Source organism: Gobius niger (assembly GCF_951799975.1).
Source record: "Gobius niger genome assembly, chromosome: 19".
NCBI lineage: Eukaryota > Metazoa > Chordata > Actinopteri > Gobiiformes > Gobiidae > Gobius > Gobius niger.
In genome coordinates, this window is record NC_136870.1 from 8627867 (window position 1) to 8653343 (window position 25477).

At 46.1% G+C, this 25477-nt stretch overlaps 2 protein-coding genes across 6 annotated transcripts in view; both read right to left on the reverse strand.

Annotated features, from left to right (window-relative positions):
• LOC306978493 (histone acetyltransferase p300-like) overlaps window positions 1-12925 on the reverse strand; it is a 28454-nt gene extending 15529 nt beyond the window's left edge. The window contains exon 1 of the mRNA XM_079577041.1: window positions 12921-12925. The gene's annotated coding sequence lies outside the window, so the exon portion shown is untranslated. The remainder of the gene's footprint in view (window positions 1-12920) is intronic.
• On the reverse strand, window positions 835-22253 carry ep300a (EP300 lysine acetyltransferase a; the record flags this gene model as incomplete). 5 transcript variants are annotated; one of them, XM_079577032.1, is made up of 31 exons in its annotated part: window positions 21582-22253; window positions 20607-20786; window positions 20198-20525; window positions 19860-19979; window positions 19508-19747; window positions 19232-19258; window positions 18949-19033; window positions 18749-18866; window positions 18537-18675; window positions 18384-18455; window positions 18216-18301; window positions 17991-18143; window positions 17406-17882; window positions 16921-17326; window positions 16635-16753; window positions 16488-16551; window positions 12502-12677; window positions 10984-11072; window positions 10232-10312; window positions 9536-9574; window positions 8920-8976; window positions 8758-8835; window positions 8592-8659; window positions 7537-7687; window positions 7268-7414; window positions 7055-7168; window positions 6786-6951; window positions 6534-6701; window positions 6279-6440; window positions 5911-6192; window positions 835-5832 (listed from the first exon to the last, which is right to left on the reverse strand). In XM_079577032.1, the coding sequence occupies exons 1-31, from the start codon at window positions 22128-22130 to the stop codon at window positions 2839-2841; spliced, it is 7935 nt and encodes a 2644-aa protein (XP_079433158.1). In that variant the 5' UTR covers window positions 22131-22253. The 5 variants fall into 5 exon arrangements, with proteins under 5 accessions (XP_079433158.1, XP_079433156.1, XP_079433155.1 ...); XM_079577030.1 differs by having other exon boundaries at window positions 836-5832; window positions 18949-19074; window positions 19153-19258; window positions 19866-19979; XM_079577029.1 differs by having other exon boundaries at window positions 836-5832; window positions 18949-19074; window positions 19153-19258.
• Between the last annotated feature and the right edge of the window lie 3224 nt (window positions 22254-25477).

Below are 25477 nucleotides of genomic sequence, written 5' to 3' on the forward strand. Positions count from 1 at the left end.
TCCAGATGAGCTGGACTCAAGACGCTTTCAAGTCATTTCTCGTAACACGCCTTAAAAAAAAATCACACTGAGGACTAGGGACCCGACTTTAGGTTTGACCTTGGACTTGACCAATTTCATAAAGAAAGTTAAATGCTATTGGAATTCATAGTTGGACGCTGGGAAAATAATAAGACACTGAGTGGGCTGGACTTGTGACTCAGACTTGCAACTTTAAATTTTGTTCGTGATTCAAACTTGGACTCGAAAATCGTTACTCATGAACATGAAGATCCCTGGTTGAAGTCAGTATAGGACTAATTATCATATAGTTCAGTTATTAGTCCTTGGAGTAAAAACAATATCCGGTGTTACACGCTGTGGACTCTAAAGTGCTACAGCGTTTGGCACAGACAAATGAAGTGCCTAAAGACATTTCGTTTTGTTTTTTACATTTTGCTTTTCCAAATATTGAATGTTCTTATACTTGAATGAGAAGAAGACGGTAAGAAGAGGTGAGAGAAACTTGCACTTTTGAAAGTTATATTTTTCCATTGACTTGAATGTTATTTATTGAAGAGTTGCCTGTTTACTCGTGTCGCTTCCGTCCACTCCTGAGCAGACTGCACTTTGTAACTGTATTGACTTGCACATGAACTGCTTCAGAGAAGAAAAGTGTCTCCACATGTATAATAGTTCTATTTAATATTTAATAAATGTTGCATTGTTATACATAAAAATGTTGTGATGTGTCTCAAATGATTCTGGTTTGCATTTGGGAGCAAAGGACAAAGTATTCTTTTCCAATGGTACAAACATACTTTATTGTACAATTAATTTATTGGCAAAAAAAAAAATCAGACCACCAAAATAACTTAAAAAAAAAAAAAAAGAAAAAAAAAAAAAGAAACTAATGAAAATGGAGCAACAGTTATTTTTGCCTTCTCTCAGCAAGCACCAAAATTGTTAACAAGAGGAACAAAAAAGTGGTCAAAGATTCCATCTGAATACTAAACAAATATTTAAATAGTCTTATTTCCAGTCTCTTTTCCGGAGAAGTAATGATAAAAACGAAATCATTTGTTCATCAGTTGCCATCAGTTTGTACAGTGATTCAGTATGTTTACATCTATATTCACAAAAGCATGGTAGAATATACTCCACAGCCTCCCCCGGGCAAACTGAGCCACCGTCTGCAGTGTCTTTTTGCATCACAATAACATCTTTAATACAAAACAAAACATGTTGTTTTTTTTATCTAATAATTCCTGTAGCTTCAAGTTTTATTTCCAAAAAATAAAATTAAATAATATATCTATATATAAAAGACAGTTTTCCTTGTTTTTTTTTTCTTATAAAATAAGTCTCAAGATATATTGCCACCAGGTTCTGATGCCCACCCCCAAACCCAGCAACCTTAGAGAAAAATAGTGAGCATGTGGATATTGTGTCTTCTCCGTAAAAAGCTAAATGACCAAATTTAAATAGTTTTCTCGCCGTCTCGCCTCGCTTTACATCCTCGACTTGCACAGTTTCAGAAGAGTGACTTGTTGTACAGAACCCGCCCCCCCCCCCACCAAAAAACCCCCATGTCAAAAATACACAGAAAAGGCGCATTGGTGCTCGTGACTACCACACCCTAAACTGTACCTTAGAAAAAATCTCAATACTGTACAGTAGCTCCGGAGTACTTTGACTTTTTACAGCAAATATCCAATCAAAACAAGGGGAGAAAGAAAGAAAAAAACAGCAGAAAAATCTCTGCTCATAAGGTATAAGTATGTACACTTGCTTTTTTTTAGTTTTGCTTTTTTTTTTTACATCTTTAACTTTGGATACAAAAAACCGTATCAACCATTTTTAATCTGGACTTTGTACAGTACTAAACATCGACGTGTGGCTGAGAGGCAGTCGCGAAGATGGGGGGGGGTGTCGGAAAACCGTTTTCTCGGGACGGGTCGGAATTCCTTTAGAACATTGAAAACGTTTATGACCCCCTTTGAACTGCAGTTTATAAACAAGGGTGAGTTTTTCTATGTACAGGTTCGTCCCTTAACTTTCAGGAGGCACATGGGGGAGGGGGGAACGGGGGGCCTGGACATTCAAAAAGAAAAGGAACAACTGAAGGCGGGGAGGGGAGAGCGTGGATACGTGGGAACTCGCGGGTCGGGTCATTATTTATAACATTTTATTAACCGAGCCCGCTGGCGCCCGACCGCCCTCCGAACACTGCGCAGGTTTTTAGATGAAGCCGGCCCAAAAGTAGACGCTCGACTGAAGTCACAGTTAAACACGCATCGTTGTGGATAAAAAGGAAAATGGAGATAATAAAAAGAACGGAAGATATGCTGATGCTTGTATTGTGTTTGAAAACAAGACAAAATTCAGAAATAAAATAATTATTCTCTGCAAAAAACATACAATCATAAAGTGGGTTTTTTTTAAGAGGAGAAACAAAACAATAAAAAAGGTACATCGTGTCAACTCACTTTAATTTTAGCCACATTTAAAATCTTAAAAATATTCATAAAAAGGCAAAATTCTCAGTCCCCAAAAATATTGTCATAGACTAAGGAAGAAATATCTTCAACCTGAAACACTGCCCTTCCACCTTTTGTACACAATTGGCAAAAATATATAGATATATATTAACAGCAATAACTTACCATTGTTTTAATTTATTCATTTACTGACTTCTAAGATTTATGTTGCATCTCCCATAGGAAGGAAGCTTCAGTTCTCATTTGTACATCACAAAAATATTTAAATAAAAAATTAAAACTTCTAAAACGCCAAACTAGAGCCCCCCTCGCATTCCATGGCAGTTTGTGATTTGGGCGACACAGTCCGGTGTCAAGGCTACATCAGGTCCAAACCGTGGTTTATATTTGTCCCTAGGTCCTGGTTCGTGTTGCCCGTCCCACTGTTATTACCCCCCAACATGTCCGACTGCCCCCCCTGCCCGCCGTGCAGCCCGCTCATCCCACTCAGCTGGGACATGATTGAGTTCTGGTCTGGTGTAAACTGGGCAGGGTCTATAGAGCCCCCTGGGGGCTGCTGCTGTCGGGGCGGCTGCGAGGGGGCCATGCTGGAGTGGTGCTGGCTCAGGTGTGAGGGGTGCGGGGAGCCGCTCTGAGTCTGTGGGGAGATGCGGTGCGGCGAGGGCTGGGGCTGCATGCGCGGTGACGGGCTGGAGTGAGGGGGCTGGGACTGTGGGCGCGGGGACGGCTGGGGAGACCTGACCTGGCTGCTCAGGGAGCCTGCTGGACCCAGCCCCGCCTGTCCCTGCAGGTGGGGCGACTGGGCCAGCTGCTGCTGCGGGCTCAGAGGGCTGCTGTGCTGCGCAGGAGAGCCCCCTGTCAGGTGCTGCTGCTGCAGGAGCCTCTGATGGAGGTTCTGGTGCAGCATGCTCTGGCTCTGTCCAAGCGGCCCCCCTCCCACACCAGGCTGCTGTGGGGGCTGACCCGGTCCCCCTCCTCCAGGTTGGAGTTGGGGTCCTCCTGCTCCCCCACCAGGCCCTCCATCTTGTCCAGGCATCCCGCCCATGGTGTTCTGCTGTTGCTGCTGGAGGTGCAGTTGTTGCTGAAGCCTCTGCTGGAGGGCTGCAGCCACCTGAGAGGACGGCCCCTGGTAGCCCTGTCCTGGGCCTGCCCCCTGCGGCCCTCCTGGCTGCTGCTGGGCACCAGGCTGAGGCTGCGATGAGGGGGGCAGACCCGGCTGGCCCTGGCTCTGCATGAAGCCCTGCTGGCCCTGCTGCTGGAACTGGCCCTGGGCCATCTGCTGCTGCTGCTGCTGCTGCTGCTGCTGTTGTTGTTGTTGCTGTTGTTGTTGTTGTTGTTGTTGTTGTTGTTGCTGCATCTGTCGGCGCATCAGCAGCTCTCTGAACTGAGGGTTGAGGGTGGCCATGTTCCCCTGTTGGCCCTGCTGGCTCACCATCGCCCCCTGCTGTTGCTGTTGTTGTTGTTGTTGTTGCTGTTGCTGCTGTTGTTGTTGTTGTTGTTGTTGTTGTTGTAGTTGTAAGGCAGCAATCTGCTGCTGCTGCTGAAGGTTTGGAGGAATCATGGGTCTCTGCTGCTGCTGCTGCTGCTGCTGCTGCTGCTGGAGCTGCTGCAGTTGGGCCATGGTGGCCATGTTGCCACCAGGTGCCCCCTGGCCCATGTTCATTCCAGGTTGGGCACCCATCTGCTGCTGTCCGTCCATGTTGGGGAGCTGGTTTGCCCCAGGCCCACCCACACCAGGGCCAGGGAGCCGGCCTGTTCCTGTCGGTGGCGGCCCGGTGCCGCCCTGATAGCGAGCCGCCCTCTGTCTGATGAAAGCAGCCATGAGCGTGGGGTTGGAGCGCAGGATGTTGAGTACTTGCTGCTGCTGCAGAGGTGAGCTGGGGGAGCGCAGTGTCCGGAGCAGCTCCTGCAGAGCAGCCTGGGGCAGGTTTCCCCCTGCTCCTGCCAGCGCTGCTGCCCCCTGCATCAGCCCACGAGTCTGCTGCTGGGTCATCGGCTGCTGCTGGCCCACAGGCTGCTGCTGCGCTCCCATGTGACTCATCATCGGTCGCTGCTGAGGGTTCATAGGGGCTCCGGTAGGACCCCACTGCGGGTTGGGCTGCATCTGTCCCACGCCCTGCTGCACCTGTTGAAGTTGCTGCTGGACCTGAGGAGGAAGCTGGCCTTGAGGCCCTCCCATCATCCCGGGCTGCTGGTCCATCATGGTCCTGGGCACCCCCTGTCCCTGGGGGGCCATGCCCTGGGAACCCATGTGCGACATGCCCATCTGAGTCTGAGGGTTCTGGTGGTGGGCGTGGGGTGGCAACATAGCTCCTGGACCCATCGCCCTGATCTGAGCCATCTGCCTCTGGGACTCTGCAAGACGCTGGATTTTGAGAGCAGTCTCTACAGCTGCCAGAGGAGGGCCTTGTTGTCCCGGGACAGGCATAGGGCCTTGTCCTGGAGCAGTCTGCTGCTGAGGTGGTGTGGCAGGCCCCAAACCTGGTTTGCCCATTGACTGGTGCATGGGCGAGGCGCCTGAGGGTCTGGCGTTGTAGGGGGGCAGAGCACCTGGGTGCTGCTGGAGCTGCTGGACATTGGGCTGCTGCTGTAATGGAGGGACCATCTGCTGCTGAGAGGGGTTCATCATAGCCCCACCTCCAGGGCCGGACATGGGAAACTGGTGCATGTGATGCTGAGGGTGAGGGCCACCAGGCTGTGGGACCTGTTGTTGTGCCCCCATTGGCCCCATGCCCACTGTCTGCTGTGGGGGCAGACCCATGTTCCCCTGTGTTGGCGTCTGTGGTGTTGGGGGCTGCGTCCCCACTGATGTTGGGGTCCCAGGACCTGTAGCACCGTTGTTGGGTCCTGGAGATGGCAGGCCATTTCCACCAGGCCCCCCTCCGGGGTTGGGCTGCCCCACACGCTGCATACTGGCCATCCTGCGGCGCAGCATCTGGGCCTGCTGTAGGCGGTTCTGCAGCTGCTGCTGTCGCAGCTTGTGCTTGATGTTGAGGCAGAAGGGGACAGGACACTTGTTCTCCTGACAGTGTTTGGCGTGGTAACAGCACAGGGCAATGAGCTGTTTGCAGATGGGGCAGCCACCGTTGGTCTTTCTTTTGCAGCCTTTTGTGTGCTGCACCACCCTCTTCATCTTCTGGCAGGATGGCAGCGAGCAGTTGGCGTTTCGACACTGGCAGGCGTGGACCAGAGACTGGATGCAGCGCTGGATACTGAGGCGGCGCGAGTCCCCGGGGCTCTGGGTGGTGGCAGCTGCAGCATTACTGCTCTCATCATCCAAACCAAGACCCAGCTTCTCCATCCTGTGCTCGTGACCCTTCGTCTTGTAACATGTGATGCAGAGATCGTAGTCCTGCGAGGACAGAGACAGGTTTAGAATGTGACATGACGGAGCACCGTGTATTTTTACGAGACAGGCAGCGACACTCACCTCGCACACAGTGCAGTGGAAGCGGGTCTCCACGTGATGCTTGCACTCATTACAAGTGTAGACGAAGCGGTCTTGGCTTTGGTTATGCAGCTCCACCAACATGCACGTACTGCTCCACATAGACCTTCTGAGGGAGCTAAACTCCAAGTGCTTGTCCCGCGCCAAAGTCAGAAAAGCATCACGGCCGTCCATCAGGTCACAGGCCATGAGTGGGTCCGGGTCTGAAATAGGGGGCAAGGCATTTGCCATTGGGCCTGCGATGAGCCGAATGACAAAAAACACCTAGAACAGAAAGCACAACGAGGACATCCATTAGAATCTACAGTTGCACAGATCATTATAGCAAACATCCTGGCGGGTGTAAGTACCTCTTTGTGTTTCTCCATAGTGGCGTACAGTTTCTGTGACAGATCACTGGAGACATTGGGCATCCCCGGCTTCTTCTTGTTGGCTCGACTCAGGCTGCTCTTGTTTTTACTCGTCTTCTTATTGTTCTTCTTCTTTGCATTTTTACTGTCACCCTTTGTGTCCTACAGAAAGAAAACAAACAAGTCTGTCACATCACGTCGGCCCCGCTTCAAGAGTAAAGCCAGCTGGTTTCTTATTCGCCCCGTGACACTCACGTCGATGCTTTCATTCGACGTGCTGTTCTCCTCCCTTTTCCGCTCCTCCTCCTCCTGCTCCAGCTCTTTAATGCTCTCCTCCAACACATTGGGCCAGAAGTCGCCCTCGAAGTAGGGCAATTCCTTAGCACTGGTCAAACGATCTTCCGTGGCTTGCTTAAAGATATCCTGGAGGTAAAGTTAAACAAAGTACCATTAGTGCGTTTGTTTAAGGATATTTTAACCCAGCCATGTAAAACTATCGTCTCCTACCTTGTAGTCATGCACTATCCGCTCGGCCACGGCTTTGTCCAGCATCTTTTTGTACCACTCCTGAAGGCGCTTGGGTTTGGGAATTTTCTGGTCCGCAGGATGACAGTGGAAAATATAGTCATCCCCTTCACTTGGAGGGCAAGCCCAAATGTGGCCAGTCACGTAGCTGTAAACACAAAACACCCACATGAGCATTTATCTTTTAAGCTTTTAAGATTTTTTTTCGTTTAAGATTTAAAGGAACAAATGTACTTGAACATCTAACTCACCCCAATCTTTTCACATATTCCAAATACCCAATGAGGATTTCGTGGTAAACTGCAGTTCTTAGGCAACGAGGTCGGAAAAAGTGCACACTGTCCAGGTAAGAGATGTAGACCCGCCTAATAAAAAAAAAAAATCAAAGATACTGCGTTTGAGTACAACAACAGAAAGCAAAGAACAATTTCCACAATACATACGATGCGATCAAACGGGTTTACCTCTGGTTGGGCTGCGGGCAGTCAGACCCGTACTCCTGGACGTGCATACCAAAGAAACAGACGTCTGCTCCGTCGATATCTTCAAACGCAAAAAGAGCCTTCGTCCTGTAGGGGAAGGACTCCGACATTTCTCCGCTGTCCACAAATCTGCATTAACAAAACAGAATCAGAATTGTTTTTATTGTTAGAGTGCAGGATCACAAACTGGGAATTGTTTCTGGGTTCAATAAATAATGAACTGTAAAAGCTGTCTTGCGGTGCCTCTTTACCTGGACTTCATCCCTGGCTTCACCTCCACCACTTTATCAGAGACGTGGACCACGCGGATGAACACCTCTCCTGCCTCCGGGTGGGTTTGGCGCTTCAGGTAGTCGTTCACCCGCGTCTCTAAGAAGCTGCCCAGCTTCGTCTGTGGCAACCCTTTATGAGTGAGATCATTTTAGTTAGAACAGTGCCAGAAGCATCCAACCAACAGGAGTTTTCTGTTCTTTTCACTTTATTACGGTGATCTGGCTTTCAACCTCTGACCGAGCACATTATCTCCAGTTAGGCTTTACCCAAATCTTAAAGGAACAGGCCACCGTTTTTCCATTCTGAGATCTGTTCTTACCTGAGCTTAGACGAGTTGATACGTACCTGTCTGGTCTGTGTGCCCGTGGAAGAGCGTGGTCGCGTCTAACCCCGTTTGGAGCCATAGGAATATACTGGGAGATGTCAAATGCTAACAACATCATTGGTCGTTTTGCGTGACTGAGGGCACGCACAAAGACCAGACAGGTACGCATCAACTCGTATAAGCTCATGTAAGAACATATCTCAGTGTGGAAAAACGGTGGCCTGTTCCTTTAAAGCTTCTCAACTGGAGAGCGACAGTGTAACGCCTCATTTGAAAAATAAGACCTACAAAATTGATCCATCCTTTTATTGTCACATTGTCGCCGCGTTTTTTTGTGAAATTTTTCAAGCATTTTGGTCGTATTTTTGTCTTTTTTGTTACTTTTTTCTTGTGTTTTCGTCACGTTAATGCAGAGCCGTGGGAAGATGTTTTCGTTAGGGGGTGGTGAGGGACAAAATTTACCCCAAACATGCTTTTTTGTGCATATTTCCAATGTATTAATATTGTCTGCAGTTCCTAAACTATCCACCAGGGGGTGCTGCAGCCCCCTCAGCACCCTGGGTTCCCACGGCCTTGCGTTAATGTCACTTTTTTGTTTCGTCTTTGGTGCATTTTAGTTGCTTTTCCGGCATTATTTTTTTTTTTAAGCTTTTAGATTTGGATAAATGTGCTCAGTTCCAGTGGGGGTTGAGACGTTTAACAACTCACTTTTGGCACAATATTTGTTTTCTTTCCTCGTCTTGTTCGTCTTCTTCAAGCAGCCGTCACATACAAAACTGTACAGAAAAAAAAAAAAAGAGAAATGAAATTGCAAATTGACAGTTAAAGACAAAAGTTGGATAAAATGACAAAAAGACAACACAAAGACGCTCACCCAGATGGCCAGATCGTTTCATGGTGCAAAACACAAATCTGGTGCATTCTCCGTCCACAATCCATACATTCAGCAAACCTGAAGAAAACAGACATGATATTTGTACAATGGCTCGCTTCCCTTCACGTGTTCCAAGCTGGACACTGGGAACAAACGACTTACAGCTCAGGATCCAGTGTGTCGTTCTTCTTCTTCTCAAACTGATCCTTGTTTATCGAGCTACAACAAAGCAAAACACGCGCTCGTAAGAACAAATGAACTGAAATACAGTCGGTGATGCATAAACTCTATCAGATCATCTTTAAAGTGCAGATGAAGAGTTTATCATGAAAATGTCAAATTACTGTGTGGACTGTGAACAATGATAAGAACCAAAAAAATAGATGAATTCAAGTTAAAAATGACAAAAGAAATCAAGTTAATGGATAGAACTGGGGCTCGCTCGTGGTCCTTATGTACAGTATGACAGTTACCACTTCCTATGTCACCGCCTGTGCCCATATTCAAAAAGCAAATGAAATAAATAGTATGGGGGGAAAAATGATCAGTTGGTCCAAATGACGACTGTAAAAACTTTTGTCTACGGCGGTGAACTCCTGACCTGAACGACCCAAACGTTACAAAAAAAGTAGGTACTTCTAACTTTTTTTAATGTTAGACATGCTTTGAGACCAAAAGCGGCCCCTCAGGTTTCTTGTTGCCACATCGCCGTCGGAGATGACACTTTTTTCTGCAAGTTTTATAATTCCACATGATTAAAACCTTTAAAAAAACTTACATTTTATTGTGAGTCATAGCTGGCATTAGGGCTCCGAGCCTGAATGGGGGAGAGAGGGACAGTTTAAACCTCTCTTCATTGCACCCAGTTATTATACATTTCAATAGTTGGCCCTCGGTGAAGAACGTTCGGACACCCTCGCTCTGACCCGTCATGTGCACTTTAAAGATTGTTTTGTGCAGGTGGGGGGCGATCAAATACATTATAATCCCTTCAAAGTGGACATATTATGCATTTGGGTGCGTCACCGTTAATATTTAGCATTTTATATTTTGAAAAGCTGTCTGTAAGAATTAAATAGTGACAATGGGCTAGAGCGGGTGAGGACTTTGAGAGGGGCTCCTCCTGCTGGCAGCCATGGGAATAACTTTTAGTTTCGGTTTACGGCGTGGTTTACCACTTCAGCACGGAGTGATAAACGCACGATAAATGGCTCAGACCCAAACCGTTGGATTATGGGCTTTAAGAAGCAAAGGTCAGTTTCGGGTTTTAACAATTATGTGAAGAATCAGCTAAACTGAACAGGAGTGCCCGAAAGGTTACTCAAAAACTGTGTGAATGCGTCTTTGGCGAGGGAACAACATTGTATCATTTACAGCTCAAAAATGTCGATTTTGCATGATATGTCCACTTTAAATGGCACACATTTAGCAATACTGACATTAACGTGATGGCTGATATAAAAAAACTACTCACGACTGAGGCTGCGTGGGGTCGTCTCCCAGGGACACCGTCTCTCCCTGGATCTCGTTGAAGCACTTCTCACAGAAGTGGTACCTGTTAGCGACAAGCCCAAATTTTGGTGAACTACACCATCCCCACAGTCAATCACAGAGGGAACGGGGGGGGGGGAGCGGTCGCCAAGCGGGACAGGACACGGGCAAGGCACGGAGAGCCAGAAGCGGAGCAAGCGCAGGACAGCGGGGAGTCGTCGTCACAACAGCCAGACATGTTTTGTTTTTGGAGAGGTGGAAGGGTGGTGGGATGAGAGGGGGGTGGGGGGTTCGGAGGAGGTGCAAGCAAGCCAGTGTGGACATCACAGCCATTGGAAGCAAGGACAAGACGAGCGACACGGACGAGAAACAGGACAGACATCCAAGACAACACACAAGCAGAGAGCCGGGTAAGAGATTAGCAATTTAGACATGAAAGGATGAACGAACAACATCACAGCTAGCGGAGCATAAGCCAAAACTATATGGGAACTATGTAATATGGTGGAAGGAGGAAGGAGGCGGCTACAGCACAAGACAATATAGACACATCCAACTATTAGGAACAGAGAGGCAAAGGCGACTCAGTTTCATTTTCTATTTGCCAAGAATTCCTTATGGCATTTCTCTAGTTTATAGTTTTGCCATGAGAAAACCAACAGTAAAAATGATCTAACTTAGCTTTAATAACTGCAATACCAAATGACCTAAATGTGGATTTGATGTCGTCCATACCTGTTCTGATAGCTGAAGTAAGCAGCATCTCTGGGAATAGTGCACAGCTGCTTCCCGTAGCAGCACAAGGTCTGAGGAGAGAACTCCAGCTGAGGGGACAGGAAAGAGAGGGTTATCAACAGAGTCCACAACCAGAGGTGAGTAGCAATCTGTTTCATTTACTCAAGAGCATTTCATAAACCTTTGGAGAAACTCCCTCAGTCCCTCCTAGACCCTTTTAGGATTTGCATACTCATTTCTAAAGCTGGGCTATTTGGCCAAGGTCATCCTGTGTGAATGAATTCTGTATTTTTAAAGACAAAACAATGCAATGTGTAGACAAAATACTCACAATGTTCCTCTTAAAGCCATTTTGGTATCATTGACTTCCACTATAAATCTTTTTTTTTTACCCATCTGCCATTAAAATAAAAAGATTGATATGAAAATAGTTTATTTGTATTGCTATGCATGTGAGGATATATAACATATATTAAACAAGTCAGATTGAGCTCCTGCAGGCCATGATGCAGGCTAACACGATGCTAATGCTAACCTCATGTATTACTATGGAATGCGGGTGAGTTTTTCACTTTTTTTTTTCTTTTTTTTTATATCACCAAAAAGTATAAACTCTTCAAATTCCATTCTTGGGCTGATCAGGAGAGTCTCTGGGTTGGTATTACCTGCACACACAAATTTGTAACTTTGCATATTTTATATGGGAAATACAGCATTTTTTTCAGCCTGTGACATTTTCAAGTTTGTGTTTGGGAATTAACTACTTTTGAGATTCACAAGAGCCTCGGGTTAATGATCACATCACAAAAAACAACAACAAAAATGACTTTAAGAGGCCCAAAGTGATACAAAAAAATTAGAGTCTAGGTCTCATCAAAGACCTGTCTGGAGTTGATATTATCTGCAGAAAGAAACTTTGCAGCCTATTTATTCGAAACGCAGCATTTTTTTCTCTCTCTCCAAGCTGGTATTTGGCGAGTTAAAACTGTTAAGATAAACCTACTTTTGTGTCTATGACAAAGACAAGGGTTCAATCAATCAACTATCTATCGTCCCTGTCATTTAAAATTGGAGCATTACAACATTACATGGTCTGCTGTGAAAGTGCGTAACTAAATGGTGCAGATCCCATTAATAAAAACCCACGGTGAAAACATGGCACATCAAGAGTTTATCGTTTCAGACACAAAACACAGTAACTTCTTTGCCGGCAGGTTGGCTTGGGTTAAGGATCTCAAAACAAACCTTTTTTTATTTATGTTTATTACTTAGAAATAGAACCCTATGGCAAAAAATGGCCTTAAGAGGCCCATTGTAAGTTTTTTAAAGGAGGGCCTGAGGGCTCGGAGCGGTTTTATTACACAGTACTTCAACTTGAGTAATATTTTCTATTTCTTACTTGAGCCAGACTACTTAACACTTCAACTTGTGCAACGTTTCTCTTACCTGAATAAATATTGTGTCTACTCTCCCCACCTCAGCAACATAATAAAAGTCACTCATAGTATTCAGTCGTACCTTCCTCCCGCAGCAGTAGCCCAGGGACTGCATGACTGGGTCGATCTCCTGCTCGAAGACCTCGGCCAGCTTGGAGCAGTACTTGTAGACACGCGACGTTTTCCGGTTGTACAGCCAGGCGTTGTTGAACATCAGCCAGACGTCGTCCACATACTGCCACGGGTCTTGGTACTGACCTGAACACAAAGAAAACAGTCCCGTCATGAGCCTCAGAGTTGAAAGAAATAGCGATATATTTTTAAATGAGATATGAAATTATGCCCTCACATATATTGATATGTATTACAGTGCAAACTTGAACTATATTTTATAGGCTTCTTTTTATATTTAAGATAATTTTTATTTAAATGTGCACCTTACGGAGCTTTGTTGCACAGTGTTAAGGTCTACATTTCTTAGTGACTTTTCAATAAAACTACTTGTATTTGGCTCTGACATGACTTTTGGCCCACATCACCCAGCCCTAGTTACAGGGAGTAATCAATGACAGCGCCGCAATAATCAAAATGATCTTCTTAAATGTTGTTATTGGTGCAGTCAATCGATTATTAAAAAAAACTGTTAATTATAATGTAATTGTTATATTCATTATTAATACGCCTATATTAAAACATATATTTTAGGCATAATTCATAAATCACAATCACAAATCTCAATAAAAAGCCCAAAGGATTACAATTTAGTTATAAGACATTGTGGCACACAGGCATTGTGTTTTAAGTAGTGCTGTCCAAAATACTGCGTTATTAACGCGTTAACACAAATCAATTTTAACGGCGTACATTTTTTTAATCGCACGATTAATTAGTCTCAATTTGCCGCCACACAAAGACGCCGCATGAGCCGCTCTGCAGCTGCTGTCAGTCAAACGGGAGCGCGTCACGTGACCGTGAGTTTACAGGAAGAGAAATAGCACTTGTTGGTTTGTTTTGCTAACGCCTCTGACTGAGGACACCTTTGGACACGCTTATGGACTCATCTGGAAGAGAAGAGCTGACACTTTCCCTGAAGCTTTACTTTTACCACGTCATGGACAACTCTTCCAGTCAAACAAAACAAAGCTTGGAACTAAAGTGGAGCCGCCTTTACCTGACGCTCCGGAGCTGCTCTCCTCAGGTCAGTAAGAAGCCGTCGCCTCGTTATTTTACCTTGTTTCTTTCTGCTACAGTATCTTCATCACATGTGCCTGTAACGTCCAGTATGTGCTGGTGCTTTGCTGCTGTGGGGCTGCATTTGGAGCAGAAGAGCTAAACTCTTTTCTCTAAACTCGAGGAAGCTAAATATGCTAATGATACGTTTACCCCATAAAACTGGACATTCAACAAAACATTGACTACTTTTTTTATAGATCAAAATGAACTTTATGTTGTAGGACAACAATGAAAGGACAAAACTAACTAAATATGCGCTTTCCAACCCGACCCGCGATTAAATATTTTAATCGTTGGACAGCACTAGTTTATACAAATTCTTGTGTACAAATGTCTCTGGTAAATTGCCCAAACAACACTATGTTTGGGCATGGTCCTTTATTGTTGCATGCAGTGTCTAGTTAGTACATGCAGCTGCTTGGATAACAAGACGCTGGGTAGAGTTTTCTTGTACAGTTTACTAAATTCAACGCACACTCAACACATGTCTGTGTCTCCACCGCGACATAAGCTCGTCTCTTAAGGCCAAATGAACCAATGACCGGCCGCTGCTCCCTTCAGGGACCCACATTCTCGAAATACAGGAGCAACTGAGGTCAAAACTAGGACTGACCAATATTTAGACATTTTCAATGTTAGTTATCGGCCGATAAAAAAGCAAAGGGACAGAGTTCCTGCTCAATCAGAGCTTTAAAATGAGCCCTCCCACAACTTTCCCGGCCTTAGGGCAGAAACATCGCAGTGAAAATTGGTCTCAAGTTTGTACACCTGTTTTATACATTTTATGTTGTAGACTTTTCCATTTGATTTCTGAACCATAAGAGATAAGACTTTTTTGTTTAGGAATCTACTGAAATTTCAGCAGTGCATATGAGCATTGGCCAATCAAAATGCCCAATAATTGGCATTGGCCAAAGAAAACCCACGTTGGGTGACCTCTATTAGACACATTACATATTATTATTAATAATATATTTAACTATAGGCTATTTGAGAGAATACATTATTTCAAATTAAATTACTTAAAATATCGGCCTATATAACAGCTATTGGCCAACCCCCTTCAAATCAGTATTGGACCCCAAAAATCCACATCAGTCGGGCCCTAGTCATAACATGATTAATCATAGATTATCTCAAATCACATGCGTTAATGCAATCATTTTGGCAGCCCTCTCCAGACGCGCCAATTTAACTTTTTCTGACCGACCCACGGCATAAAATAGATGAGCGTCAGGCTGGCATGTCGGGTGTTCTCCTCAAGCAAAACGAGCCAAGCTGCCGCATTGCCATTGCTCTTATATTATTATCACTATGTGTTGGACCGAGCCAGGTAGAAAGAGTAGAAAAGAGAGACAACATTAAGAATCTACAACAACATTTATCTATTGAATAGTGAAAGTCCTCAAAATCCACTCCACAGGAAAAAGTCATGTAACTAAAACCCATCCATAGACACGGCCAGCGTCCTTGGAACCACCACAAACAGTCACATTCGATCCCTTCAGAAGGAAAACAGACAAATGCTGAAATACTAAGGGTGTAACGATATGCACTCACAAAAGTGCAATAACCAGCTAAGATAAAGAGCTGCATATATTTTTACTTACAGCATAATCTTTTCTCCAGTTTATTTTCAGTTAGAGCCAGTGCTGCTGGTACACCTTTAATCTTAAGACCTCTCTTCTTCTGGCTTCACATCTTGTTGAGTGAAGCCCCCAAATACAGCTTATACAGCTTTTCAGTGAGTGCGACGGGAACAATAAAGGGCCACTGTCACATGACAAGTTACCTGGGTGTAACTGCACGATTTTGACCGTCAGGTCTCACACACAGACACTGTAGCGTCTACATTTTGGACTCGGAACGCAGAGCGCCTCATCCTCTCGCTACAACCTCCGTTAACAACAATGCCAACAAAATACAACAGTAACAGCATCGCCAGAGCCAAAAGCAACAACACCCAGCTATTAACTGACTGCATTTTACTTTCATCGAGTTTCTCTCATAACCATAGTTAGTGAGCGCCACCAGTTCATCCATAGCCAGAAATGCTACGACAGACTTCAAACTTTGAACCACACGGCCCAGGCCCGTGCAGGCTCATTAATTTCACAATCACCACATCTAAAAATCATATAAGACAAAAGGATATCTTGCTGTGTACACTCAGCTTTAGACCCGAAACAGAACTTTATCCCTCACCTGGCTGCCTGCTGCGAGTAGCTTTTCGCAGCTCTTCTTTCCTTCAATGCTGCCGATGTGGAGGCTCTTGTAAACGCATGATTGTCTGGCTGCCGTTATTTATACCACCAGCGACCTGTTGTCTGATGATTATCATCTTTCTTGCAAAAATAAACGCTTCTTCGCGCCCACTGGTCGCTGCAGGCGCTCAATGATGACGCAACGTCACCAAAAACGGGTACAAAGTTTGATAAAGTAACATTTAGCCCAATATTTTGAGCAAAAATAATGTAATTGTCTTTTGATTTAATGTTTCTCTCCAATGTGTCGATACAAATCGATCAGTATTAATTAAAAGCGATGTACATCGATGTGTGGCCAGGATCGATGTAAACTAGCCGAGCACCGATCGATGTAGCGGCTCGAAGACATAACATATCGATTAAATAGATGAGTCGTTACACCCCTATGAGATACTGATGTATTTCCCCCATGCCAGGCCACACCCTCCACTAGGACGCCTAGGCGACCAATGATGAAGAGCTCCTCAGTTTGCTTTTTTTTAGCTTAAACCCAGTGGAAGTAATGGTTTGACCTGTAGACATGATCACTGACAAGCTTTCAAATAAAGTAGTTTCAATGAGCGCTCACCTGTGTCTAGTTTCCGCTTTATTGTCGATAAGTCCATTGGGCTCTTAACGATGTCAAAATAGTCCTGCAAAAACACATGGGACAATGATTTGAATGAAACCAGACAGCACTAAGAAAGACGTCTGATAGGACGGTGGAAGCACTCACAGGTATACACAGCAGCTGAGGGTCCACAGGCATCCTGAAGGGCAGAGACTCCGGGTCCTGTCTGTACAGGGACTCTAGTGTTGGCATTAGGGCCTGACGGAGCTCCTCGGGCTTAAAGACTGAAAACAAGAGAAGATCAAAGTCAGAAACAAAAAGAGCCGTGTGGTGATGGCCTAGGGTTTAAAGCTGCAGAACGCTTCCCACAATATGTCGGTCTCAGCATCACAAATAGTTTTTAAATTGATTAAATATTCTAATAAAGCATTGAAACAGAAAGTGCCCTTACTCTTTTTCTTGGCTGGCGCTGGGGTGACCGCTTCCGTAGAGCCCTCCTCTTCCTTCACCTCCTTTTTGATGTCTGGCTTCCTGTCCTCCATCTTCACTGCTGACATAGTGGACAAGCTGGATGTGTCCATGGGCGCTCCTTTACCTCCTTCCTCGGAGCACTCCTCCTTTTTCAGCTCACATTTCACTGGCTTTTCCTCCATTTTGATGTTGCTAAGCTTGCCCCCTTTGGAACAGCTGCCTGCGTCGCTCTCATCCTCCTCATCCTGCTGCTTCACCTCCATCTTCGAGTCGGGGTTAGTGGTGGAGGTGTCTGACGGCGGCTGCTGCGAGGACGTGTCCAGGCTGCTGGCGGAGGCTGGAGTATGGGCTTGGCTGTCGGGGGGAAAGGAGCCTTTCTGGGACAGCTGATGGAAGGCAAAACACAAAGGTTAGTGCATCCACACATGCAATGTATTTAGCGTTGGAAGTATTAGTGACACTGACTGGAGTGCGTGGAAGCTGAGAAGCGTGTGCTGTGGAGTTGGACCCTAGTCCGGGGTGCGACGGAGTGGTGGAGCCTGGGGCCCCCAAATGCTGCTGAAGAGGCTTGTTTGAGCCTGGGCCCTGGCCGAGCTGGTTGGGCTGAGGGGGAGCTGGGGGAGGCAGTTGGGCCGCGCTGGGGGTGTGTGGTTGTGGGGTTTGGGAGCCAGGTATCCTTGGGGGCGTCTGGTGAGGTGTAGGGGAGCGACTGTGAGCTGGGGAGGGAGAGCTGCCTCGCATGGCTCCCAGATGAGGGAGAGCGTTTGGTTGCTGGTTTGCATTAGGAGTCATTGAAGAAGCAGCTGGTCCCACAGCTGAGTTTGGACCTGCACTACCTACACTGGGAGGACCCAGGGATCCCACTGTAGAGGCACCACCAACTGAGCCTGGCTGTGCGAGAGGACTGGCTACTGGGAGAGGAGGAGGAGTGCCCATCTGTGTCTGGGGGTTCACAACAGGTGGCAGGAAAGAGACAAAAATAAGCACGTTAGTTAATACCAGAATGCTGAGACCTCAAAAACTGAGATCCAACTGCTGTGGGCATCATACCTGTCCCATGCCTCCTGATGCACCAGGCTGGGCCATACCAGGCTGAACCGTGCCCACTCCTGGTCCTGAGCCAGGGAACGGCCCCTGCGACATGTACTGGCTCTGAAGCTGGTTTACACTGGGCTGTCCCAACCTGGGCCCAACCATTCCCATCTTTAAAAAAGCAGAAGCATCATTATAACCTTCAGATTTTTAACAGTTCGCATTAAGTTGACAAATACCAACCTGGTTTCCAGGCACACCCATCGGTAGAGGAGGTGTGGACCTCTGGCCCATCGTTGGAATCCCCATCTGATTAAACTGATTCATACCTGATTAACAAAACACAATTTACAATTGTTGCATCAAACCAAGTCCAACTCTTCGTTTACGATTTAGTGAAGAAGTCTTTACCTGGTCCTGGCATCCGATTTAACTGGTTGGGTCCAGCTGCTCGCACCATAGAGGGATCCGGCAGAGGGCCATCTGTAACACACAAGGGTGGAGGAGTTGAATAAAAACATATACCAACAGTTTCTTTAAAATCCTTAGGAGTCTGTGACTCACTTGATGGTAGTCCTGGGGGCTGACCCAAACTGCCAGGCCCAAGACCCAAACCTTGCTTTTGCAGCCGCGTTCTCCTTTTCTCCTCCAGTTCCTTCTGAATCTTGTAGATCTTTTCAGCAAGCAGGTGATAGTACTCAGCCTATGAGGAGAGACAGCAAGTCAGTAAGTCACTGACTGAGCAGACAGAAACTACAGAGTCTAGACAAACTTACTCGAGTGTTCGCAGATTCATACATGTCTCCCTCTACTTTTCGAGCATAAGCCACGAGGTTCTCCATTCGTCGATCCTTCAGCGCAGCAGGATCTGGGGTTGGAAAGATTGCTTGCACCCTGCAAGTAGAATAAAATAAAAAACAAATAAATGAGTACTCAGCAAGTGTATTGGGTTAAACAGTCTGGCATCACTACTCACAGCTTATGGACCAAGTGGTTCCGTAGGTCTTGTGTGATGTCCTCATGCCAGCTTTTCCTCATGCCAGCGGCAGAGGGAGGGGCTGCTGTGGGCATTGAGCCAACCCCACTTGCGTCGTTTAAAAGACTAATCAACACAAAAACACTGGTTAAATGATTTTCTCTGCCTGATGTGGAAACTGACCAGTATGAAAATGCTCCTTACCCTTGGCTGTTCACGTTTAGGTGCATCATGGTGTCTTGGAGCAAACTAGATTGCTGGTTCTGAGTAGGAGTTCCCACACCACCATTGACTCCCATAGGATTTGAACCTAAAATTATGCACATGTTTAGGTATTAATAATAAAACAAAAAAGCATTTTTATTAGAGCTTTCTTCAAGTGTTTGTTGGAATTTTCTAACACGTGACTGCCCATCCTACATTTAGTTGCTATATTGATCTAATACAACATTTTCAAAGTTTAGTACCGTATATCTATTGCAAATCGCCTCGTCTCTTTGAGACCCCCATCACTTCAAATATTTATAGTCAAATTAGCCTGATATGAGACAAGACTCACCCATTGGGTTTAGCGGCCTCATGCCAGCCTGACCCGACAGACTCTGGTTGGGCATGTTGGTCTGGGACGTTTGGGCCTGGATCTGGTTGCCTTGGTAAGGGAGACCCAGAGCTTGGTAGGCTCTCTCAATGGAGCTGGGATCTATTTGGCTCGGAGGGTTGAGGTTAGGGGCGCTGGGCTGGCCACCAGGAACTGCCCCGAGAGAGCTGCTCAAGCCTGCAGCCGCCGCACTCAGAAGAGCTGTGGGCACAAACGCAGCAGGTAAACCAGGGGACAGGACAACAGTTCTCTTCAGTGTGAGGAGTGAAGAAAATGATGTGGTAAATATAGTTTGGTTTGGTCAGATACAGACACTCACACTGCGGGTTCCTCTTGTCCCCAGCGTTCTTCAGCGGCAGACACACAGGACAATCATGTCGTGTACAGTTCTTCCAATGGGAAATGATCTGCCTGGATGATGCGCAGTGAGCCACTGAGAAGAAGAGGGCGAAAAAACATGGAAACAAAGCTCAATGTAAATACTATATTTGTAGTACATTGTATGTGCAGAAAATGCAGCTGTGACTGTGTAATAAACCTGCTTAACAAGAAAATAGAGTAAACCTGACAGTAAATGTAACAGCAGAATAAACTGCAACATCTCAACTTGTACATATTGGTAGAATCTTGTTTGAGCTCATATCTCCTCACCTTGACAGGACTTTCCGGCCTGACAGTGCGTCATGTGGTTGAGGACGTTCTTCATGGTGCGACAGTGTGGCAGGTTGCATTGGCGCACTTCGCCGTTGGCCTGTTCGCGCCGCTGGCACTTGTGAGCGTGCAGCAGCAGCACCAGTTGTTGCTGGATGAGTTTTCGTTTCTCTGGGTCCGCTGTGGGCGGCGCCCCGGCTGCAGCAGAAGCCGCAGAAACCTGGGATCCGGCCACTAGACCCCCCTGTGCTCCAGGAACCATCCCAGGAGCACCTCCAACTGGTGCACCTGGAGTACTGCCCAGACCTGTCTGCCCCTGCGGAGACCCCTGCAATTCAAGTCATCAAGTCATTAGGGCCAGCGAGGCAGACCAAAAAAAACGATCTAGAAATGTGTGAGGACAACGTACCATAGCTGCCATTCCTTGCATTGGGGAATTCTTCTTGTCCACGCCAAACTGGGCCAGACTGTTTGCCATGGGACCTTTGTTCTGCATCTGAGGGCCCAGCCCTGCACCTCCCATGCCTTGATTCCCCTGTCCTGCATAGGGCCCACCAAAGGGCCCTCCCGAGGCGCCCATCATCCCCATCTACAGTGGGGAAAAATGTGATTAATGGTGATTCAGCAGCTTCATTCAGCATCGTTTACAGTCATCTTACAAACATAAAGTAACAAAGTGTTGCTGATGTCGCTACAACATGCAGACAAACCTGGTACATCAACGCTTTCATTTGAAATACATCTCATCAATAATACTAATAATAATGGTAATAATAATAATGCATTGGTTTTATATAGTGCTTTTCTCGACACTCAAAAGGCGCTTTACTTTGCATTATTCATTCATTCCACACTTGGAGATGGTAAGCTACTATTGTAGCCACAGCTGCCCTGGGACTGACTGAAGCGAGGCTGCGCCACCGGCCCTCGGACCACCACCAACCACTCACTCACACATAACATTCACCCCAAGCTTCACGGTGTTCCCTAATGTTATCCCATCCACGTACCAGCCAGGCCCTTCCCTGCTTAGCTTCAGAGATCTGACGGGATCGGGCAGAGCAAAGGTGGTACGGGACAGTTCACCGTTTGTTTATGCAGAGAGAACACACGCTGGACAAAATCATTTTGCATTTTCATCCAGTAATGTCCACATGTTTCAATTCTCAAATTCTCACATCCACAATCGACATCATTTCCATGAAAAGCATAAAGATTTTAAACTGACTTAAGTTGAACACTATGCTTATTTATAAAAGTGCACAGACAAAAGATGTGCCTTAAATGTATTAGACCGTTTTACCCGAAAATAATAATTTTACGTATCATAATTTATTAGAGCAGGATTTGATTTTGACTTGAGTATTACAGCAGCAGCCCTTACCTTGTTCAGGGCTCCTGGTTGCTGTCCTCTCATCCCTGCTTGACCCGCAGGCCCCTGTAGTGTCTCAGCCAACAGGTTGCTGCTGCCGCCCATCCCCTGGTTAACGAAGCCCATGCGAGGAGACCCGTTCATCACCTGGTTGGTCATCATGCCTGGCTGCTGCTGACCATTATTAGCCTTCTGCTGGGCTCCCATCATGGCTCTGTTCATGCCACCCATCATCCCCGCTGTGTTGGCGTTCTGCTGCATCATGGAAGCCAGCTGCTGAGGCGAGAGATGCTGCTGCCCCTGGCCCATCATCTGCGGACCGCCCTGTCCTGGTGACGCCTTCATATTAGCCAAGTGTTGGCTCATGGCAGCAGGAACCCCAGGGCTGCTCATAGTTGCAGGGTGTCCCTGTTGGGGTGCAGGGGGAGCCCCTGACCGCAGTAGCTCCGACAGTTGTTTGTGCTTGGCCACAGCATCTTGCCCAGTGCCAACACCGCCCTGAACCCCTGCAGAGCTGAGCCCCAAACCCATTCCTCCAGCTCCTGGACCCCCAGGGCCCATGCTGCCCGAACCTCCTCCCAGAGTGGTATGCAACTGGTTGACATCTCCACCGTTGACAAGGCTTGCTTCATTAGAGCTGATGAGCTCATCAGGGAGGTCATGTTCCAAGTCAAATAACGAGCCAAAATCTACAATAAAGCACAGGAAGAGAGGTTACATGATGAGGGCCACCAGCACACATGAGAATATATGTTGAAGTAGGGGCTACAGGTATAGTAAGATGCTATTTGGCAGCACAACTGCCCGTAGATAAAACGTCTATAACTGATTCACGTCTGAATAACTACTTTATAATGATTAATAACATGTTATTAAGTGTAACTACAGAGGACACGAGATATGCACGGCCCTGAATGGACTGCATGTGTTTCATGCAGCTTTGTAAACAATATAACTGTGGAAGTGATTATTTATTGAGCCACAAGGAATGGGTGACAACAAGGACATCAAAATATACACAACAATTTACAACCAAGACATGCAAGGCAGTCAGTCATACAAGACGGCAACATCTGTCCAGAGGTGCAAAGTCAAGGCACAAATAATTCAAGAGGACGCTCAGAATTGCTACAAATAATCTGAACAGAACGAGCGTATTCTCGGCTCGTTCCTACAGACTGGAGGGGCACATCACGCTGGACGCGTACAGATGTGTGCCCTTAATGGATGTGTAAACGAATGCCTGTGCACCTCTTCATATGAAGGAAGCCATCATTTTCTGTGACAGTCTTGTTCCTCAAAGAACAGATGAATACTTGCTTCGTTTATATCTGAAAAGTGAGACTGTCTGTTCTCCTCACATTTGTTCACAGGCCACTGTTCCAGCTGCAGCCACACGCCGTGCACAAAAACATACCAACAATGGCAATTTAAGCTTAACAATCAAGGGGACCCATGGGCCTAATTTTAGCCTCCAACAAGGCTAGCCCCGTACAACCACTGCTTTCGCTTATACTACTGGCGAACGAGTTATGATGAGGCAAAACAACTGATTGTTTTGATCTATAAGGCCTTAAATCTGCAATAACAGCAATGGATTGACAACCACTGGGAGTCAATTTGGCGTAGTAATATATAACAGGTCACTTTGATGGGTGTTGCAGAGGCACTGGGCTTTTTATCAGCCATTTAGGCATGGGTCCGTCAGATGAGGACCGCATAGCCACTACTCGGCAGCCGTAGCGTTAGCTGAAATGCTAACCCCGGCTAAAATGGCTGTTAGCTTCCAAGCTAGCTCTTCATCACGTCCGACACACTCCCTGTAGCACGCTAACACCAGCTAGCTACGACAAAAACACTAGAGCAATCCCCTGGCAGTTCTCATTTTTAACAAGCAATGATCAAGTATAATTAAAGAAGTAATTCAGCACTACAGTAATAACTCATCTGATCGAAGAATACTTGCCATTTCCATCGCTAGCGGAGGCGGAAAGTGCCGGAGAAGAGAGTTTAGGCCTCTTGGCTGAAGGCGGGCCAGAGTCCAGAACGTTCTCGGCCATATTTTTTCGAAATAAAAATATATAAAGTATCCACAATTGCGGACGTTTTCACGCCCTTAGAAGCGCATTTCTTCCCGTTTCCAATATTACGACTTTTCCCCCTCCTTTTGGGGGGCTCAGAGGGGGAAAGTCCCGTGTACAAATGACTCCTCTTTCCCTGGGTTCGCCTCTCGATTTCAGCCTCGGCGTATATCAGCCCCCCTCCTCCCCTCCCTCGTCGGATTTTTTGTTCTTTATAAATTTCTGCCAGCGGAGGAGGAGGGGGTCGGCCAAAGTAAAGAGGGAGACACACGGAGAGCCTTCCCTCTAAACTTGAAGAGCCTGGTCGGGATTAAAAGCAGCGCGGTGCCTCGGTCTGCCGTCCATGATTGCATCCGTCATTAGAGGCTGCTTTCCAGCGGAGTGGATGTGGATAATGTCGGGCTGCAGGAGCGGCTTGTTTGCCTGCGAAGTGATGGTGCTGCTGCTGGTGGCAGCGGGTGAGCGTGGAGAGATGCAACTACAAAATGAAGCCGATTGCTGTCAGCAGCAGCACACTTTTCATTGTTTTGTTTTTTTCTACTCTTTGTAGTTTGGTCTTTGATGAGACACTGACACCACCGAGATAAAACTTACAAAGCCAATTAAAAGTCATTAGATGTTAGGCCACTGTGAACACTTAAAAAGTTCACTTCACAGAATTTCATTAGGATTGCACATCTCGATTTTTGTACATCATTTCCAAATGTCCTATTTAAGCATGACAGTCAGTTATCAGAATAGTTTTTACTCAAATATAGACCTCACCACGCTGACAGAAACTGTAGAGTAAAATGCACACTATTTGGAGGATTAAAAGGTAAAGAAAGTCAATGTGGTAGTTAATAAGTTGGTTACTACTTTGAAGATGCAAGAAAGTTAACATATACCTGCATATACCTACCTAACATATACCTATCAAATTTGAAACATTTAGGTTGCAGGCGCTCACCACAAGAAAAAGTTCAAAATGAGATTTTGACGATATGATTCCAAACATTCTGGTATTACCTGGCCTGTTTGAAGTTAAATAAAGTTATCATACTCAATCAAGGGAAATAAATGTAATGCAAACTGGGCCTAAACATCAAGGAATGCCAAGGCTCCAGACTAACAATGTGGGTTGGTTGCATCAGTGCATCATTTCTATGGTGTACCACTTCAGAAATACCACCACACCATCCTGAAGCCGGGTTCAATGCCCATGCATCTACGATAGATTCACCATTTAAGCTGTTTGCTATTTTAATCCATCCTCAATAACATTACGTCATTTGCTAATATCATCATTTGACAATAGACTGAATTTAATATAAAGGTTAAGGTCTACACTATTATTTAGGCTCCCATATATACAAAACAATTCATACCATTAAAACATCTACATTTAGCTCGACTTAAGACATGGAAATTATTTAGTTGCAATTTATTTTTAGTTGCACGTGTTGGGCTCAGTCTGAACCCCAGACCATTGACCCTTCATCCTATTGGTCCAAAGTTTATTATCGGCCAAATTGCAAGCTATCTGTTCTATCATAGTTTTATCCTCCTAGTCTAATGTGATGAACACTGGCCTAATGCAGGTTAAAAAGAGGTGGACTATGCATGTACGTGCTTGTATGTATCGTGTGGGTGTGTGTGCACGTCACTGAATAGGGCCAGGATTCAGAGATGACTCTTGGGCCACTATAATATGGAGTGAGGGTTGTGTGCACAGGGAGAGCAGGGAAGGGAGGGAGTTCAGCTTCCTGACAGCCTGGTGGATAAAACTCCTTCAGTCGACTGATGCTGGTCCGTGGATTCCGCAGTCTCCTCCCTGAAGACATCACT